This window comes from Anarhichas minor, unplaced genomic scaffold, assembly GCF_050575085.1.
Source record: "Anarhichas minor isolate MPS153535 unplaced genomic scaffold, ASM5057508v1 ptg000040l, whole genome shotgun sequence".
In the NCBI taxonomy this organism is placed as follows: Eukaryota; Metazoa; Chordata; class Actinopteri; order Perciformes; family Anarhichadidae; genus Anarhichas; species Anarhichas minor.
The window spans coordinates 13,589,568-13,603,217 of NW_027466486.1; the positions used below are offsets into that span (position 1 = coordinate 13,589,568).

At 44.3% G+C, this 13,650-nt stretch overlaps 1 protein-coding gene across 15 annotated transcripts in view; it reads right to left on the reverse strand.

Moving 5' to 3' along the window:
* Positions 1-13,650, reverse strand: part of kiaa1109 (KIAA1109 ortholog) — a 67,993-nt gene that overhangs the window by 19,388 nt on the left and 34,955 nt on the right. For 7 of the 15 annotated variants that reach the window (XM_076108558.1, XM_076108566.1, XM_076108562.1 and 4 more), the window contains exons 50-67: positions 13,173-13,436; positions 12,930-13,023; positions 10,900-11,106; positions 8,960-9,195; positions 8,474-8,718; positions 8,260-8,365; positions 7,592-7,689; positions 7,225-7,413; positions 6,957-7,125; positions 6,216-6,427; positions 4,739-4,822; positions 3,604-3,802; positions 3,203-3,262; positions 2,798-3,024; positions 2,026-2,202; positions 1,310-1,440; positions 1,065-1,188; positions 786-898 (exon numbers count right to left, since the gene is read on the reverse strand). In XM_076108558.1, coding sequence (XP_075964673.1) covers positions 786-898; positions 1,065-1,188; positions 1,310-1,440; positions 2,026-2,202; positions 2,798-3,024; positions 3,203-3,262; positions 3,604-3,802; positions 4,739-4,822; positions 6,216-6,427; positions 6,957-7,125; positions 7,225-7,413; positions 7,592-7,689; positions 8,260-8,365; positions 8,474-8,718; positions 8,960-9,195; positions 10,900-11,106; positions 12,930-13,023; positions 13,173-13,436 — 2,935 coding nt within the window. The remainder of the gene's footprint in view (positions 1-785; positions 899-1,064; positions 1,189-1,309; positions 1,441-2,025; positions 2,203-2,797; positions 3,025-3,202; positions 3,263-3,603; positions 3,803-4,738; positions 4,823-6,215; positions 6,428-6,956; positions 7,126-7,224; positions 7,414-7,591; positions 7,690-8,259; positions 8,366-8,473; positions 8,719-8,959; positions 9,196-10,899; positions 11,107-12,929; positions 13,024-13,172; positions 13,437-13,650) is intronic. The other 8 variants (XM_076108571.1, XM_076108569.1, XM_076108568.1 and 5 more) reach the window with 5 other exon arrangements.

Below are 13,650 nucleotides of genomic sequence, written 5' to 3' on the forward strand. Positions count from 1 at the left end.
CCAGTGGTGGCTGTGTTGGGTTGTTTGTTACTGGTGTGATCCAACAAACATTTTCAATAACTTTGAGCGTTGTGAAGTCCAAAAGTCAAAATGTATAATAAAAAGATAGAATCAGGCAATTATATTTTGTGAATTTTATAATTGATTTAAGTCTCCAAAGTCATTATGTATTTTGAGATCAGTAACTCATCAGTTTGAGATACTAAATCATTATTTTGAGATATTTAAGTCAATATTTTGATGCGAGCAAGCAATTATTTTTAGATCATTTTTTACAAGAACGTTTCTCATTGCAATGACTTGGGGGATCTTTTGCTTCATCACACTGGCGCAAATTAACTTCTATGCAACATACACTACATTATTGTTGAGTTCATAAGACACTGTAACCTCTCGATCAGAGCACAAAACTAAAATTGTTACTCATCAGATGAATTTCCAGTTGTTTTGTACTCATCTGTTCTGCCCCAGAGTTAATGTTTTCCCATTGCTTGCAGCGTTGTCAACTGTTTTAACATCATTACTACATTAATTCTGAGATATCTGCATAATTACTATAAACAAATGTGATAAGCACTTCCTCTCTACGTTAGCTTTCAAATTTGTGAGTCCCAGCATCCTCTTTGTGAGAAGGTTAATGGGAGATGCGTTTTAAAAACATGTAGGGCCAACAGCAGAGTTACTTCGTCTTGTTTGCTTACAGTTAATGCTGTATGAAGCACCCTTAACAGTGTCATTTCCTAATAAAATGAAAGCAGGCAGGGTAAGTGGCTACTTCTTTTTACCTCTGTCTGTCCATCCTCTTTAGAGGCGGTCGGCCTGCTGCCGCAGAGATGCTTTTGGAGCGGTTGTAGCTTGGTTTGTAGCCAAGACCCCACTTATCCTTTAGAGAGGCCGCCTGGTCAGCAAAAAAAATAAAGAAAACACAAAGTCAGACACAAGATTCCTTAAAAGTCTAAATGAGAGACATTCAGGTATGACGGGTCACATCTTAATTGACAGTGTCCAAACTTCCTTTGACCAATACATTGCTCATTGGGGACGGTAAATAGATGAGCATTCACCCTCATGCTGGAGCGACGCAGTTTCTTTCGGACGTCTCTCCTGATGTCGTTGACGGCCACGGACTCCATCTGCTGATAACGCTGGATCTCCTGGTTGATGGTGCCTTCACTTGCCCCCAATTTCCTGTGGTTAAGAAAAAGAGGATGTTTGAACAGGACGGCAATGAATTGCAGGGCTTTCTCTTCACTAGTTGAACCATCTATCATTAGACACCGCATCACAGCATCACAGCATCACATCTTACTTGAGGTCGTCGATGACCTTGGCCTGTTCGTTGAGCTCCCTGATGTCCACCACCCTCTTGGTGAACTTCCTCCCGCGGGCGTCGACCCCCTGGTTCCCCGTTGCCATCTGCCTTCTGGGGTCCATGGTCTCCTGTTGGGTCAAAGCAATGATACACACCCGGACATATTTATCGGATAAAAACTGACGACTAAATGAAAACCTTCTGATCAAACCCCGAAAAAAAAAAAAAAACATTTCCTGAAAGATTTCCACCAGGCAGCTGCTGCAAATGAGAATACACCCTTTAAAATCTGTCTGATTAGAGGCAAATTATTTTGATTGTTAGGATTCAATTACAGTAGGGTTATAGGTAGTCCAATCCACACACCAGGTATCATCAAACACAGAATGTCACGAAACAGGAGAAACCACCACCAGCACCACCATCACCACTCCAGTCCAAGGGGAAAACAAAGCTCTGCATCCAGGATTTGTATACACCGAATTCATATGTTCACCCATCATTGAAGGTTAATGAGGAGGGCAGCGAAAGCAAATGTTAAGCAACACCCATTCTCCACCATCATGACATTTAGTTAAAGCATGATGTAGCATTGCTCAGCATTTTGGAATTAACAACCCCTCAGGTGGAGACCGAGATATAACGCCACCTAGCAAGTGATTTTTCCGACAGCCCAGAGAAGAGTTTCAACACCGTGTGGGGTGGCTACATACACAGGCCCAGGAGAGGGGTCTTTGGGCCCGGGCGCTGCCCTCTCGGGGGCGAGGCGATGCACAGTTTAAGTAGTCGGCCGGGTGAGACACACTCTGAGGCCTGGGGCTGAGGCCCAGGATGTGGTTCACCAGACGCTTCCTTAAGGTCAGCCGAGGGCTGAACTGGCTCCCTGGACTCTGTAAACAACGGCAGGGACAAATGGATGGAAGAGGTGGCAGGAACGGTCAACCCGGGTCACACTTTACCTTCTGAAGCTTCTGAAGGTAAGCCAGGTAGGATCTGCTCAGATGCATTGATATTATAGGAATAGTCTGATATTTTGGGAAATAAGCATATTTGCTGTCTTTCTAGTTAGATGAGAAGATAGATATCACTCTCATGTCGGTCTGTTAAATATGAGGCTACCTAAAAAAATATATATAAATATATGAGGCTACCTTGGGAAGCTAGTTAGCTTAGCATAGCGTCTGTCCAAAGGTGAGGAAATTCACCTAGACGAGAGAAGGGCACTATTGGAGTACAAGTCCATTTACGATTCACCATTTATTTCCCAAAAAGGCAAACTATTCCTTTAGCTTGTGTCAACCACCAGCTTAAGGTTCACTGTTTATGCTCTGTGGTTTCAAGAACCACAACAGCTGATCTACTGCTGGCACAACTAAGTTGAAAGTGGTATTTAAATGACAAAAAGAGATGCATCTGTGGTGGATATCATGTATATAATAGCCCAAAGAGAGAGCTGGGACATGGATGAACACGTCGTTGACTGACCATGTTGATGGTGGGCGACATGGAGTCGGCTTCGTCCTCATCCGAAAGGTCCGCCATGTTGACAGAGTTCAGGTCGGCGATGTCGTCCACGTCCTCCTCGCCCGTCAGCGACGTCAGCGTGTTGCCCAGCGCGTTGAGGCGCTTGCCGATGTTGGGATCCATGTGAACGTCGATACCGCACATCTTCCAAAGCACGTTCAGAGTCCAGGTGCCGGCACTACTGCTCTCTGTTTTTGTGGAAGAGGAGGAGGAGGAAGCCAATGGGGAGAGGAAAGACAGAACGGCTGAGGATGTGGATGAAATTAATGCGAAATTGAGTTTTCAGACAGCGGTCTCGTGCTTATTGAGAAGCTCTAGGTTGCGATCCATATGTTATGGACCAGAGCTTAGTTAAAAGCAACTTGCCTGCAGAAGGTTGCCCAGTAGTCCTGGAACATACTTCATATGTACCATCAGGGACTACACCTGTACACAGAGCACACACACAGACACACGGGCAGCAGCCTGTCAATATTTCAGAGGAGCAGCGTGCACAGAAAGTCATATAAGAATGACCTGTTTTGACCTACTGAAGTCCGCTCAATAATATAAGGTCCAGTAAAACATTTATCCATGTAGGTATAAAATATGTATCCGTTAAGCATCTCTAAAGACAGACTAACTTCTTGTTTTTCAAAATGCAACTTGCAAATTTTAGAATACTTTCCTTTCTTTACTCAATCAATGCTTTTGACCTGTATTAAAAAGGTGAAGGCAAAACTAACCGTACAGTGAAAATTCACACCGACATACAATGCGTCACTCACATGCATTCATGACCATTTCCCCTCGGATTTCGGGCTTCCAGTCGTCCCAGGAGGTCTCGAAGCCCTCGGCGAAGCGGAGGCAGAAGTTCTTGAAGTGGCCTTTGCTTACCAGGGACTCAGAGGAGCAGGCGGTGATCAGTGTGCTCTCAATGGTCAGGACCATAGCTGAGCCGGTGTCAAAATCTATGCTGTGGTTGGCCTGGCAGAGAGGCAGGGAGGGGGGGGGGGGGGGGGGGGTAGATAGAGGGGTGTTTACCAAGGCCTCAAGTGAGGGTGAAGTACATGGAAAAAGGAGCCACTTCCATGTGTACGGAAAAAAGGCCAAGTTAGCTGGTAACACTTCATTCTACTGTACTGTGCAGACACTTTTAGTCGTTCAATAAAAATCACGAGCGATGCGGTTTTAAATCAAATGTTTCGCTAAATAAAGTCCCCAAATTATTGCTCTTGTGAACACACCAATGAGTGAGATGTTTCCGAGCTTTTCAGTTTGTTAGATTGTGTTTAATTGCAGGATTGGGGAAAAAAATAAAATAAAAATGCCCTGAATTTCTGGATTGACATTGGTCCTAAAATAGAGGGTCTGATCTTCATCCCAGTCATAACTGGAGGCAGGTAAAAAGCATGTTTTCCTCCTAAACTAACCGATTATCTATCGCAACTGGATGAAAAACAGACCGCTTTTGGAACAATTACTGCAGGAATCCAGGTCATTTGAAAAAGCTTTCTCTTACAACAATATGCCTGCTTTGTCATTAAATCTGGTATTGTGTGTGCAATTATATACTATTCCACGGCAGTATCTGAAAGATTTGCATTTGTTTCCATTTTAGCAACAGATAAGGGATACTCAGGACAACAACTGGCATAACCTCTTATTTTTTAGAATGAAGTAATTACACCCCCCCCCCCCAAACACCTCAGACACCAGCTCAAGCTTCATTTGTTGTTATTGTTGTTATGCCAGCTGTGTGGGTGGAAACTTTGATTGTTAAAAAGTGGTGTGACCTGCCATCTTCACAACAATAAAGAGCACTCGTGATGCAGTGTACGTGTGGCATGGAAATGTATTGATCACAGTAAGTCATTGTCCCACAACAAGCCACCACAAGAGATGTAATAAATTGTCGGTTACTTTTCGTGCATTGTTTTGCCGGCCTACTGATGTGCTGGCCCCAGCTTCAGAGTTGATGCCCTCCGTAGCTGGTACTTGTCCTCTCTATGGAAATAATTGTGACACAACAGCTGGTATATCTCGTCTCTGTGGTCATACTGTAGTGTAGCATAGTACTGGAGTACAACAGGACAACCGATATGGACCTCTCATTGATATCCAGTGTTTCCCCTAAACGTTTCTATTATTGTGTGTAGCGACCTTTCAATCACGAGGTAGCCACGACCTAAAGCATACCCTGCTTTATGGTCTATTTGACTCTAAATGGGACATTCATTTATTAAATGATCATCATGTCGTGTTAAAGAATCTTGTAATTAATTAGGTAATAAATCAAGTGAGAAATAGAAGTCTTTGAGAAAATTACCCTATTTGCAACCAGAGGAGACGCCCACTGATGTCTCAGGCAAGTTCCTATGTCTCGTTTGCCACCTGCTGGTTAAAATGAAGGCCTTGAAGTTAATGACAACTTCTGCCAAAGGCTCGCTTGAGGTGGACCGACCCCAGATATTCTCATTTTGGTCGACTAGCCGCTCCGCCATGTTTTGTTCAGCCCCAAATACCTTCATATACCGTACACCCCGGTGAAATGTCAGGAAGGTATGAATGTATGAACAAAGAGATACCGTCCAAGCACATTTAACTACTTTACAGTAAATAATAAAAAAAATGTGCACATTTGTGTTACCATTTATTGTGGTATAGTTGTGCATCGAATCAGCGGTTGTTTGCTTTGCATCAAAAGTTGACATCATAGAGGTTGTTGAGGGGAATGAATGTGTGTTCGTGGTGCAGGTTGATGGACGGTTAGCCCACTAACAGCTTAGGTAGGGGAAACACTGATATCAAAACTGGTAACAGAGGAATTGTTCTTTTATGAAACTAAAGAACAAAAATGCAATTGTGTTTTAAAGGTTATTAATAACAGCAAAATCCACATCATGAACACTGGTACAGTTGATGTTGCCATGTGCTGATGGAGATGATGATAATCATTTCCTTTTTAAAGATGGGATGAAGTCAACAATTTGACAGAGAAAGCCCAAAAATAATTCCTGTGTGCTTTACTTTTTCTAGGTTAGAATATGACTCTTATAATAAGTGCTTTTACTCCGGACAACACTTAAATCTTATGTGCATTTGCATACGCTAAAAGTACAACACATCTGCAAACTGTGGCTTCCATGTGTAACTGCTAAAAATCTAACTATGGTATTTGAATTACAATCGAAGATGCTGAAACTGTTTTTAGCTCCCGGATTACATCATTTGAATTAAACAGGACTACATACCTGTACATGTGACCATGTTAACAGAATGACCTTAAAGCCAGCAGATTGCAACCCTGCTATTGTTTATATAATCAGAAACTAGAATATATGAACTTTTACTTCTACGTCTAGAAGTTAACATGTAAAAACCAAGCAGAGCAGATTACCTGGGATGTGGTGGTGATGGGTAGGCAGATGCCCAGGTCGTGTACGGTCAGCTGCAGGAAGAGGGTGCTGAAGGCCTGGGCTGAGGTCTGTTGGATGCCTGGCAGCTTGTCCACCACCTCTTTGGTGGCCATGTGGATGTCCTTGTTGAGGGCCAAGCGCTGCTCGTTCCAGTTGTCGTACGCTGCCTTGTAATTCAGCCAGAAGAGCACAGCTGCAGGAGGGCACACGGGTGGGTAGAAAGAACCTCGAATTAACATCCTTGTGGTGTGAACACAGTGGATTTTGAGACAGCGGCAGTGCTTATTTGTTGCGTGTGAAAATCAGATGCAATTCCATCAGTGAGCCCCAGTGTTGAGTGGGTAGAATACTTAAGGAAACTGTGGGCCAAACTCATGGCTTCCAAACGGTGGTCCACAAACCAGTGAATGACATCACGACTACTTACACTTCTTATATACCGTATTTGCTTCATTCCCCCTTACTTCCGCCGCCCATACTCAGACCACACCCATCTTCAAACATGGCCTTTTTGATGCCAAATACACAGCAAAGTTTTGTGATTGCATCGTCTGTGCAAAGACAGACAGAAATATGACAACGCCCTTAAAAACTCCACCCTGATAGTTTCCGCTACAGTGGGTGTCTCCGGGACCTCATTGTGACACACACACACACACACACACACACACACACGATAAGCTTTGACATTTAATGTGTTGTGGAGAAGAATTGAAGTGAACCTCTGTCAAATGCCACCGGCTGGGCGAAAACGATTGGCCTCCTGAGCGTGATGAGGACGGCCTCCTTGTCCGAGGAGCCACTGATCTCCTCCTGCAGAGCGTTACGCAGACCGATCCGCGTTCGGAAGTACGCCACCTGGTGGAAGTCTGAGCCGGCCTCTTCGTACACCTGCAAAGCGAAGGGAGAGAGGGCGTCACGTGGCGATCTACGACCGTCTTTAAGCCCATTCCAGACTTTCATTGCACGAGTGCGAGGCCCGATCTGTACCTGGTGCTTGACTATCTGTCCGAGAGCCAGGTGGAGATCGACTTGACATTTGCCAAAGAGCTTCAGGTAACTGCTGCTGCCACCGGGCTGAGCCTTGCACTGGATCCTGTTGGACAGCTCCAGCTCAATGAGGCCCGTCTCAAAGCGCACAGCTCGCATGGAAGGAGTGGTGGCGGTCATCTGGATTCCCTGCAGGAATCGAGAAAACGGCTTTTCGGTAAAATTCCTCGAAGCTTAACTGACACTCAAAATACACCAAAAAAAAAAAATGCTGGAAAGGAACCGTTTACTGGTTTTATTCCTTTAAAACAACATAAAGTTCTTCACCTTCGGCCACTGTGACAGAACGAAAGTTAACGTGGTGTACCTTGAACATGAGGCTGAGGGAATAAAGCAGGATTTTGGGCTTGTCTGCATCTGTTGAGGTGTCGGGCTCATTCCACAGTGGGATGGGCTGCTCTCCTCCTGCACGCACAAAGAGCAAACAAATCAACCTCACGAGCCCTCAAGGACTGTTGCAAAGTGCTAACGAACCTGTAATAAAGTGGGATTATGTTGTCTGTGTACATGTGTGAGCTCCGATATGTGCCTGAAGTGTCCCAGTGCTACATTTAAAAAGACCCTGATGTGAATATTTACCACACACACCACTCATCATCCTTTACCATAAAATGGTGTAAAACTCAGTTCTCTCTCTCCTGGGCAGTAGCATCGATCAAGCTTGGCGAGTTTAAAAAAAACAACCCGATGATCAATACTGCTGTGGAACAGGACTGGATTTGTGTCAGTGCCTTGGGCATTGTTGTGTGGAAAACAATATTTTTCATTGACTTAAGTAGCAGCTGAAGGCTACAGAACACTGCTGGGAACAGATGTTTAGGATTAGATTAACTTTATTGATCGGAGAGGAAGAACTGGGCCATTACAGGTAGCAAAGGAAAAGGATATGTTGTTTTGTGCAGGTTTTATCTTACAATATGATAACGAGGTGAAGCTTGCGCTGCAGTATAGAAATGCATTTCTTTGGTACCGTACCTGAGACCTTCTGAATGACCTCGTTGACCTCCTTCATGAAAACCTTCTGCAGGAACACCAGGTGGTTGAGCAGGTCTGTGGTCAGATTGTGCTCAAATGAACCGATCTGCACGTCAGAGGAGACAAGTGAGGGTGAGTTAACGGCAATACATGGCCGCACTGCTCTCTAGTCTGGTTATCTTTTATTCATCGTCCCCCATCAGGAGCCGCTCACCTCGGCCACACAGCGCAGGTAGTTGCCCTGGAGGTAGTTCCCTGGCTTGGCCGGGAAGTCGTCAGGAGCCCAGCCCTGGTCTGAGTGGCTCTCGTGGTCCTCCATGATGTACTCTCCTGACATGGTGACTGGCGGCAGGGTGAGGCTGGCCGACGGTGGCATGGTGGACATGTCCACCGGGGACACTTTGGACTGGAAGCAGAGCTTGTGGTTTGGCAACTCAAAGGTGAAACTGGTCTGTGCACCTAAACGATAAAAAAGACCATTATTATTATTACTTATTCTGGGCATGCCTCAACAAGACCAGTAAGACGAGGCCTCTTTAGGAGCTATAAGGACAACATAAAATGTGAAATCCATCTTTTCGCACAGAGCAGGTGGAAGTAATCTTTCATGGGAAAAGGCTCTGTTCTCCAATTAGTTTTCATCATTGTGGAAAATCAATATCAGATCTCCTCTCTCTCTCTCTCACACACACACACACACCTGTCATGCCATGGCTCTTCATGCGACCCATTTTGTACTCCGCTTTCAGCGAGGGCAGCAGAGCGGCCCCGATGGTGATGCCATCTATCATGGCGCTGAACTTGAGGACGATGGGCTTCTTCTCCAGGCCTTCGGGGAGCTGAGGGAACTCGTTGGCTTCCACGGGGGTCTGATTGATGCTGGAGGCTTTGTCCGAGGGTTGGGGGGTTGGGGTGTCCTCCCTATTAGGAGGCTGACTGTAAGGGGAGGAAAGAAAAAATGTTCAGCCACTCAGTCAGGATTGTACGATGGCAAAGAAATGTGCATATTCTCTGAGATTGGAGAGGTAAATTAACGGGAAAACACATTTATGAGAACAACACACATATTCACTTAGATTATGAGGTCACACATTTTGGAAAGATTGGTTTTTTTTTTGGTCGAGGTTGGATAAACTTCATCAAACCACAAACACGAGGCCCTGAGTGCAAAATATGTACGTATGACTTAGTATCCACCCATGTTATGTAAAAGAGGAGCACGGAAACAGCGAACTAAAGGTTTTATCTGATAAACCATCGGGAAAATTAAACGCAAAACAGTTCCAGAATGAGGATAAAGTTCAATCCATACCGATGTCAGCATTATGCCGGATAAAATAGCACGGACACAGAACATAAAAGACAACACGTATGTGTATGTTTGGATTCTCTCAGAGGCCATCCTTACCATAAGGACACTGATTTAGACGCAACAAAATCAACACGGCTGCCCTTACTGCGGTTTTGCACTCGGCAGCTCCAATTTCCTCGTGTTGTTGAATTTTTCCCCCTAAAATGATCACTTTAATCTTGGAAATTGTTCCCAAACTATAACCCACCTTCCCCGGCTCAGTTTCTTCTTCTTTTTTTCTTCCTTTGTCATCTACATAAGGTGTTGACTTCATGAAGGTGAGGCTCTATCCAGTAACTGTTGCTGTGTTAATGGCTGGCCTGGATTTGGCATGCAGTGCATAAGTGCTTATCAGGGTAAATTATTGCAGTTGGAAGTGACATACACACTGGAAAATTGCTGCTATTATTTGTAGAGTGTGTGTGTGTGTGTGTGTGTGTGTTATTACTGAGAGCTTTGCCGATACGGGCTCACATTGCTGTGAACATCAAATTATAGAAAAGTTGTTTAATATCCCAAGCACACCTACAACTCAACTACAACTATAAATATATTAACATAATTATGAATATTACCATGGAAACAGACCACACACACACACAAACACACACACAGGCTTTGGAAGCCGTTAACTGGCAACAGTGTGGATGTGCTGCAGTGACCCGTCACTTATGGAGACTTCTTATGAGGAGTTTATTGAACGTAGATTACAATCTAATGACATTAGCGAGTTGCATGATGGATTCATTTGGAATTTTAAATATAGTTAGAAGTGTACAATATTTTAATTGTCAGTTTCTCATTACTTTTAAACGCTATAAACGAGCCACTTGTGCGCCACTCGGGGACATGTTTGGGCTCTTTAATTTTTCAATTACTTTGGCCGTGTTGATGCACATGGCATACATTCTGACAAGGCTGGGAGTTTCTTTTCTAATTTAGAAGTTCAACCTCAGCGCCTGTAATAAACTGTGTGGGCAAAATAAAGACACTCGGGCCCGTTAGGACAAATATGTCCCCATCGAAACCGACTAAAACCACGGCCATCAGAGCATCAAGCATTCCATTATATCAGCTTATTATGGGAAACAAACGGGCATTTAAAGGGTTAAAATTCTAAAAAACTAAAAGATTTTTGGTAATTATGATCAGGACTGATGCTAGTCAAAAGATTTAACTAAAACAATATTAGAATAATAGTGATATATAACATATGATGGGGATATTAGTGTCCTCTAAAGGCATCAGAGCACCGAGGGTTCAAAGACAGACAAATGAAGGGCACATACACGTTGGAGGGCTGGCGGATGAGGTCAGAGATTTGCTTGGAGAGCTGGTGGGAGCTGCGGACCATCATGCTGTGCAGCGTCGCCGGGTGCTGGGGGATGTTGATCATGATGCCCCCCACTTTGAAGACGGCTGCATTGTTGGTCTTCAGCCCTCGCTGCGCGCTGTACAGGGCCTGGGACTTGGCGATGTTGCATTTGACCACCGTCCTGAAACACAAGAGTAAAAACGGGGAATGAGCAACAAGACGCTTGTATTTTCAGGCGATGTGGACATGCGAGTGGACGTGCAGCTGAAGTGGAAGAACTGAGAGGACACGGAACAGTGAAAGACCATGCAGAGTCACGACGGCAGTCAGTTTGCTGGGCACAGGTGGAATGAGCAAATCATAACGGTGACGCACGCTCCACTATGGATGAAGAAGGCAATGAATTCAACACTATGGAGGTCGAATGAAAGGTCTTACGCAGACATTTCTGTTGTCGTCCATCTATAATCTTAGATGGCTTATGAATACGATATTCTACTGAAATATCAGACGAAGGGATTTCAATATATACTGTAAACATTAAGGGAAGAGTCAAAAATAAAGAGACACACCAATAACTTAACCGAATAAAGAAATCCTGCTTTCATAAACACAGTGAACATCTGAACAAGTCCTGAGGAACCTTTCACTGAAAGTACACATGGATGACGGACGGATGAAGGATGTGCACTAATGCACGGGAAGCCTGAACGGTGGCAGTAACATACAGAAACTCTTGTTTAGCTGTGCTGGTGGGAGATGTTGGGAAATCCTCCAGTCTATGCAAGTAGTTGGAAGAGAAAGCCGAGGAATGTAAGGAACAAAAAAAAAAAGAGGAAGAAGAAGAGCAGAAGAAAGTGTGAAACAGTTCTGAGACAGTCATCTACAAGCAAGAACATTGAGGAGTCACTCCAAGCTAAATTGTGATGGATGAGTTTATGATGAAAAATACTCTGGATTAATAAAGTGTGAATAAAATAAGCCATAAAGGATAACCAGAGTTAACTTAATCTGGAAGAAAACATCTCAAAACAACTGCCGACTGTGACCCATTCATTTAGATCGGAGCCTGTTGCTGAATATCGCTTAATCAACGTCTTTGTCTGCAAACTGTGTTTATTTGAAGCGTACAGGCGAGTAGGAAAAATATGCCAATAGCGCCGCAATCAGTCTTACTTCCATCTGAGCTTCATACATGAGTAGCAACTACAGAGTGCCAAGTAGTACGTAGGCACGTACAGAATCAAACAGACACACGGGTGCAGCTCAGAGCGTGCAGGATGAAGATAGGATTGAGTCTCGGCTGCATTTTCACAGTGAGAGCATCTGTTAAATAGAATGAGATTGAAAAAAAAAAAAAAAGAGAAGCTTCGTATTGAAGCAGCAGAAGTTCTAAACTGAATAAAAGCAGCATCAGTCTGTCTCAATGCATGACTACGAGGCTTGTAACCTGATTAGGGTGGTTATGTTTTGAGGAAATTGCTTGCAGTAAAAACAAAAAGCGCTGTTAAACCCCCCCCCCCCCCCGGCTGGAAATGAGTCAGTAATTGGCTCCCGCTGAGCGCCATAACGCTTAAGGAAAACGCCGCATTCCATCTTTTTTGTTTAAACTCAGGGATTTTACAAAAAGGTACTTGACATTAAATCATCTACGTAAGAGTACTGCTGCTGTGTACTTGTGCAAGTAGAAGGAACTCTTCCCCAACTCGACTCACCATTTTGAAATCAATGAGCGTCTTAAAAAAAAAAAAAAGGTCAATATTCATTTTGGCGAAAATGTAACACATGAAATCAAATAGTTGTTCTCTTGGATAGCACAAAACAATAAAAGAATGTTATCATTTATAATTAAATAGTAAAAACACTAACTCATTAGAGGGTTCGGATCAATATGCTATTCAAAGAATTTTCTTTCACATAAAAAAAGTCTTTATATTAAAATAAAACTGTAATTGTTAAAATCACTCCTCTAATAAGCAGAAGTTAAGAAGTCTTTGTACGTACTGGATGTCAGGAGTTATGCCCTCCAGGAGAACAATGTTTACCCCTCCTATGTGAGCCGATGCACACGTCTCAGTCATTTTCTGGTGCAGGATATCTGCCGACACGTGAACAGAAAAAAAGAACACTGCATCAAACAGAAGAAACTTTGAATAAAAGGTCAGTAGTAACAGGCACTATTTAGCTGAAAGTGACTGATGAGGTTAGACTCATTTCCATCGATACCCACACAGGCGTCGGCCTCACCTTTCATCTTCTCCTTCAGGGTGAAACTCCCGTGGATCTTCTTCAGCTCGGCCTCCATGGTCAGCCCGCCGATGTCGGCCTCCAGGTGGGTGCGGTTCACCATGCCGATGCCGAACACGATGAGCGTGACGTGCTGGGGCTCGGAGCTCACCAGGCTGCGCCGCCGCCCGCCCGCGCCGGGGGGCTTGTTGGGCGTGGTGGGGTCCTGCTGCTCATTCTCGTAGATCACTTTGCAGAGCGACTCCGAGGGCCGACGCCCGCCTTCTGCGGGGAAAAGAGAGGGGAAGCAAAGCACACGTGTGGAGGAGATCCAGAGTCAAGTTTCAACCACTGTAGGAGCGCGTGAAACAAAAGCCCCCAGGTGGTTATGACCGCTGTTGTGTGATATCATCAGTGCACGAGAAGAGGATCGTGGGGGTCACAGGCGCATGGTTTGTATGCAGGTGCACGCACTGGTTTATTTTTGTCTTATTCGTGC